Genomic DNA, 6,566 nt, shown 5'->3' on the forward strand with positions numbered 1-6,566 from the left:
AAGAGAGAGAAAGCGAGCGAGAGAGGGTGTGGTGGTTTCCCCTGCTTGTTTGTCTATGCACTAAGTAGACAGTTCCCTCAGAGGCCAGGAGAGGGCATCAGATTTCCTTGGAACGGGGGTTACAGATGATTGTGGGTCACCATATGGGTGCTATAAATTGAATTCGGGTCCTCTGCAAGAGCAATTAACACTGTTAACTTCTGTGCCCTATCTCCAGCTCCAATATTTAATGGTACAATTTTAAATAGCACATTAAAATAGGAGGGCTTTGATCCTGGAGGTAATGATAATGGGTACACACACACACACATACACACACACACACGCACACACACACACACATACACACACACACACGCACACACACATACACACACACATACATACACACACATACACACACACATACATACACACACACACACACAGTAGAGGAATTTCAGAAACTAAATAGATAGATCAGGATTTTTATCTGTAAGGAGGATTCATATTCAAAAAAGAAAGAAAGAAAAGGATTTGGGAGCAAGAAATTGGAGGGAAACGGAAGGAGACTATGGCCCTGGCAATCTCACTGCTTCTCATCCCTTTCCTTTGCCTCAAGTGTTCCCGACAGTGTTCCACAGCAGCCTGATCCAACATGAAGTCGTGGGAACGTACAGCCACCTGCTTACTGTGCAAGGCTCGGACCCCAGTCTGCAGCCCTACATGCTGATGGCTCACTTTGATGTGGTTCCAGCCCCTGAAGAAGGATGGGAGGTGCCCCCGTTCTCAGGCCTGGAGCGTGATGGCTTCATCCATGGCCGGGGCACACTGGACAACAAGAACTCTGTGATGGTCTGAAGTGCTATGCTTAATAACTTCCTTAGAGCCCAGAAGTTGCTCCAGGGTGGGAGAATTTGGATGACTCTGAGAGAGGGAGGAGGTTATGGTTAAAAGAATTGGCTGGAGCTGGGCAGTGGTGGCCCATGCCTTTCATCTCAGAAGGAAGAGACAGGCAGATCTCTGAGTTCAAGGCCAACCTGTCTTATAGAGCAAGTTCCAGGGCAGCCAGGACTACATAGAGAAACCCAGAGAGAGAGAGAGAGAGAGAGAGAGAGAGAGAGAGAGAGAGAGAGAGAGAGAATAAATTGGCTGTAGAAGGCCTAAATGGTAGCTATCAGTTTTTCCACTTCATTTCTTCATTTTCTGGGCCTTGATTTCTCAACCACGGAGGAACTGGGGGTAGATAACCCGCTGCTGCACAGGGACCTTTCAGGTGGCGCAGATAAATGTGTGCTTTTCTCAGGGAGTTAGGGTTTTCTACCGAGCTTTGGACCACCTGAAGTTGTTCTCTCTAAATCCAGTCTATCAGATTTTAGTTCCGCCATTACTGATGAATGACTCTGACTTCACCCTACTCTAGTAGTGAGCCCTTCTCCTCTTCTGAATCCCAGGCAATCCTGCAGGCCTTGGAGCTCCTATTGATCAGAAACTATAGCCCTAGAAGATCTTTCTTCATTGCTTTGGGCCACGATGAGGAGGTAAGCAGTGTGCCCAGTACCTGTCTCAGGGTCTCTTGGAGGTGGGGTGCGATCCAGTATGTCCATCAGATGCAGGGGCACCATGAGATCCTATGGCTGTTGCCAGTTTCTCTGTGTCTGTGTGCCAGCATTAAACTCCCTGGTAATATCTAGGCCAAAAGATAGTCTGGCAATTCTACCCCAGGGACCCTAAGTACAACAGAAAGAGAACTGAGTGTTTCATTCACAGTGATGCCGCCTGCCTGAAACCTTGCCCAGCCCTTCACTGTTCCCAGTTCCTTCTTTTGTGAAATTAGCGGGACCCAGAGGGACTCCGAAATTGGACAATTCTGCGAGACAGAATTATCTCGGGCCCTGCCCCATTAAAAAAAAGACTAGGGAGGAAGGTGGCAGGCTGAGTGAGTCCACAGTCGCTGTCTGTCTGTCTGTTCCTGGCTGAGTGAGCCTGCAGTCCCTGTCTGTCTGTCTGTCCGTTCCTGGCTGAGTGAGGCTGTAGTCGCTGTCTGTCTGTCCGTTCCTGGTCGAGTGAGGCTGCAGTTGCTGTCTGTCTGTCCGTTCCTGGCTGAGTGAGCCTGTAGTCGCTGTCTGTCTGTCCGTTCCTGGCTGAGTGAGCCTACAGTCGCTGTCTGTCCGTTCCTGGCTGAGAAGGACTGTACTTTGGGCTCTCTGTCTACAGGTGTCTGGGATAAAGGGCGCTCAGAAGATTTCAGCACTCCTACAGGCTAGGGGCGTTCGGCTGGCCTTCCTTGTGGATGAAGGGAGCTTTATCATGGAAGATTTTCTTCCAAACCTCAAGAAGCCCTTTGCCATGTAAGTGAAGCACCGCACCTTCCACCCTGAAAGAGTTATCACTGCGTCTGAAATTACCCAGCCTGTCCCCGTATTCTGTTGTATTAACCACCATGTCCCGGGCTTCCCCCCATAGCCTTCTTCTAGTGTTGAATTTTTCCAAGCAGCATGAAGCTAACCTCCCAGACCACCAGGCCATCATGTAGATGAGCCTATGAGTCTACGGAATAGTTTAGGGGGAAGCAGTCTAAAGACTCATCACTGATCCTCTCCCACAGGATTTCCGTCGCAGAGAAGGGTGCCCTTGATCTCATGCTGCAAGTGAACATGACTCCAGGACACTCTTCAGCTCCCCCAAAGGAGACTAGCATTGGTATCCTTTCCGCCGCCGTCAGCCGGTAAGCAGCTCCTGGCTCCTCTTCCGGGACTGCAGGGGATGGAGGACCTGGCACTTGGCCACTCTGAGACTGAGGAGCCAGCCTGCCTGCCTATGCTTCCTGCCATCAAGCTGGCCTGAGGAGCAGAGGTACAGGCTGCAGGAGGGACAAAGCCACCAATACTCAGAACAGGCCTGGGACCGAAGGATCTGTCAGTACAACTAGAGAAGGTGCAGGAGCCAGGAGACAAAACCAAGTCAGAGAGCTGGATAGTCCGGAGCTCCGCCAAGCAGTTAGAATTACAAGTTGGCAGGGACTGGTAACACTGTCTAAATTCGCCTGCTGATCTGGCAGGGGTACAAAGATAAATAATGGGCCCTGGCTGTGGATAGAGACCAAGGTTTGCAAGAACAACGCTTACCTGTGTCTAGGTTCTCTTAGCAAAGTAAAGAGAAAGGGTGCTGGCTAGTTTTGTCGACTCGACACAAGCTAGAGTCATTGGAGAGGAGGAAGCCTCAATTGAGAAAATACCTCCAGAAGATGGGGCTGTAGGCAAGCCTGTGGGCCATTTTCTTAATTAGTAGTTGGTGTGAGAGGGCCCAGCCCATGGTGGGTGTGCTTTTCTTGGGCTGGTGGTCCTGGGTTCAGTAAGAAGGCAGGCTGAGCAAGCCATGGGGAACAAGCCAGTGAGCAGCGCTCCTACATGGTCTCTGCATCAGCTCCTGCCTCCAGGTTCCTGCCCTGCTTGAGTTCCTGTCCTGACTTCCTTCAAGGATGGACAGCAATGTGGAAGTGTAAGCTGAATTAACCCTTTCCTCCCCCAGTTGCTTTGGATGTGGCATTTGATCGTAGCAATAGTAACCCTAGGGCAGAGAGCTGCTTTGTGTCGGGGAATACAGTAACGCTTGAGATGGCCCCTTGCCCTAAGGAAGCAGAGTGAGAGAGGAGCAAGGCCCTGACTCATACCTGCGGCCCCAGCTCCTGCTGATGCTCTGGATCTTCACCTCGGGTTGCTGGAGGTGGTGGGCAGGTGGACGACTGGGCAGGCTCGTTGAAGCTTGCACCCATCTCCCTCAGCTCCAGGATGCTGATCTTGGTCCTGGGGGAGGCCTGGTCTTGAGAACTCTTTCTCTTCCAGACTGGAGCAGACACCCATGCCGAATATGTTTGGGAGTGGGCCACTGAAGCAGGCACTGAAGCTGCTGTCAAAAGAGGTATGGGAGGGACCTTCCGTGCTCCCGGCCAGCTGTAGACAAGGAGCAGAAAGTGGGTGGGAAGGAGCTGTGGAGAGGGCCACCGTGTCAATCAGGTCTCTGCCCATTATCACCTAGTCCCAGCAGCGGCTGAGCCAGAAGGAGTGTGTTGTCTGAAGCTGATAGGATTTATCCAAGGTCCTAGCATGCCCAGGTTCCCTCGAAAGCTGTTTCCCATGCAGCCTGTGACTGCTGAGCAATTGTTCTGGATAGTCATATATGCCTGCCCAGGTGGAACCACCTCACTCTAGCAGAGATTGGGGGGCGGGGAGTTGAGCACTGTGCCCTGGAGTAGACCTGAAGTAGAGACTCAGACCTCAACAACAGTGGCCCTGTTGTGCCAACCCCTTCGTTCCTGCTGACCTTGTTCCTTCCCTTTCAGCTTTCCTTCCCTGCCAATATAGTCTTGGGGAACCTGTGGCTGTTTCGGCCCATTGTAAGCAGGTAACGTATTTTGTTTCCTCTAAATCTCCCTCCCCAGATACCCTCCCTCCATCCCCTCCTCATTTCTTGGCTTACCTGGCCTGACTAGTCATCTTTCAATCATAGATATTTTGTGTTATTAACGTATAGGCTGATGTCTCTCTCAGCCTTAAAGGTCTCCAGGGTTTAGGACAGAGAGTGACATTCTACGACTTCTTCCTGATGTCTAACCATAGCCTTTTTGCTTTAGGCTAATGGAGAGGAATCACATAACCAACGCCATGGTCAGAACCACCACCGCCCTCACCATATTCAATGCAGGAGTCAAGGTAACATCATCCGGCTCCTCCAGCTGCCCTTGCACCTTGGTTCCTTGAGTTTGTTGTGGGCTCTCCTCTCCTGCTGTGGCTCTAGTAATGGAAGGGACAGTGTTGTCCTGCCACTGTTCTGGCATCAGTAGGGTAAGCCTCCAGAGCAAAGGCTCCAGCCAAGGTCTACACCCCACTGAGAGTGTGGGCGCATCTATCTAGGCATGTATAGAAAGGGCTTGAGGGAGTTGGGTCTCCTAACCCATGCCCTGAATGTAATTCTGCATGTTTTATATTTTCCTAGCATTTTGGTCATATAGACGAAAACCTTCAAACCCTTTTACCATCAAAGGTCTCTATTTTTGGTTATTTGCTTGCTTTTTTGTAATGCTATAAATCAAGCCTATAGCCTTCTACCTGGCGGGTGCTCTACCACTGAGCAACAGCACTGGCCAAGTAGAATCTTTTTTTTTTTTTGAGACAGGGTAGCCTTGGAGCCTGTCTTGGAACTAGCTCTTGTAGACCAGGCTGGCCGCAAACTCACAGAGATCCGCCTGCCTCTGCCTCCCGAGTGCTGGGATTAAAAGCATGCACCACCACCGCCCAACCATAGAATCTTTTTATTTTATTTTATTTTATTTATTTATTTATTTTTTTGGTTTTTCGAGACAGGGTTTCTCTGTGGCTTTGGAGCCTGTCCTGGAACTAGCTCTTGTAGACCAGGCTGGCCGCAAACTCACAGAGATCCGCCTGCCTCTGCCTCCCGAGTGCTGGGATTAAAAGCATGCACCACCACCGCCCAACCATAGAATCTTTTTATTTTATTTTATTTTATTTATTTATTTTATTTATTTATTTATTTATTTATTTATTTATTTATTTATTTTGGTTTTTCGAGACAGGGTTTCTCTGTGGCTTTGGAGCCTGTCCTGGAACTAGCTCTGTAGACCAGGCTGGTCTCAAACTCACAGAGATCCACCTGCCTCTGCCTCCCGAGTGCTGGGATTAAAGGCGTGTGCCACCATCGCCCGGCCATAGAATCTTTTTAAAAAGTCTTTCTTTTCAAAGCTCTACCCACTGAACTAATTCAATGGGTGATTGATGTACGTTCCCCTGGTGTAAATTCAAAGACACACTCATTTACCACTTGTAAAATCTTTGATATCCTTGCCCAAAATCTGCCTCAGTGACTATCATTTCTATGAGTCTTATTCTTCTAGAAATAAGAAGCAATAATGTGATAAGCTTTTATCCTATAAAGAAAGCATTGAGTTTTTGGTAAATTGGCCCACTTGCAGTTGCCCTGTCTACTAAGGGGTGTCTCTTGTTAAAGGACCAAGCCTGGCCCACGAAGCATAGGGCTTTGAAAGAAGTTAGACACACCCATAACCATCAGTGCCACCAGCACAACTTCAGGGATCACCATTTTCCTCAAGTACAATATGGTCTTAATCTGGAAAAGAAGATTGATTTGGGTTTGCCATTGTGTTTGTGTAGCCCTTGATAACCTAGAACTCATGATGTAGATCAGGTTGGCGTAAAACCCACATATACCTGCCTGTCTCTACTTCCTGAGTGCTGGGATTAAAGGCGTGTGCCACCTCACGTGGTCCCGAATTCTGATAGAAGTAGATGATGCCTCCAAATTTATGTTTATTTTCTGCAAACCGGAACCAACCCAGATAATCTTCCCCAGCTGCTGTTCAACATAGTCATATATGTCCAGCTATCGCTTTAGCACCAGCATATTATGCTCCTGCATTTCACCTGTGGGTTTTTTGTCCTCCAGGGCTGAGGGATACTCCTTTTGATTCTTCTAGAACTGTGCAGTAGCATCGCTAGAACCGTACAGTAGCATCGCTAGAACCATGCAGTATAGAACTGTGCAGTAGCATC

General features: G+C 49.1%; 1 protein-coding gene across 1 annotated transcript in view; it reads left to right on the plus strand.

Moving 5' to 3' along the window:
• Window positions 1-6,566, plus strand: part of Pm20d1 (peptidase M20 domain containing 1) — a 26,283-nt gene that overhangs the window by 6,456 nt on the left and 13,261 nt on the right. The window contains exons 3-9 of the mRNA XM_005348327.1: window positions 602-834; window positions 1,434-1,520; window positions 2,197-2,330; window positions 2,588-2,707; window positions 3,825-3,900; window positions 4,322-4,383; window positions 4,613-4,691. Coding sequence (XP_005348384.1) covers window positions 602-834; window positions 1,434-1,520; window positions 2,197-2,330; window positions 2,588-2,707; window positions 3,825-3,900; window positions 4,322-4,383; window positions 4,613-4,691 — 791 coding nt within the window. The remainder of the gene's footprint in view (window positions 1-601; window positions 835-1,433; window positions 1,521-2,196; window positions 2,331-2,587; window positions 2,708-3,824; window positions 3,901-4,321; window positions 4,384-4,612; window positions 4,692-6,566) is intronic.

Source organism: Microtus ochrogaster, chromosome 6 (assembly GCF_000317375.1).
Source record: "Microtus ochrogaster isolate Prairie Vole_2 chromosome 6, MicOch1.0, whole genome shotgun sequence".
In the NCBI taxonomy this organism is placed as follows: Eukaryota; Metazoa; Chordata; class Mammalia; order Rodentia; family Cricetidae; genus Microtus; species Microtus ochrogaster.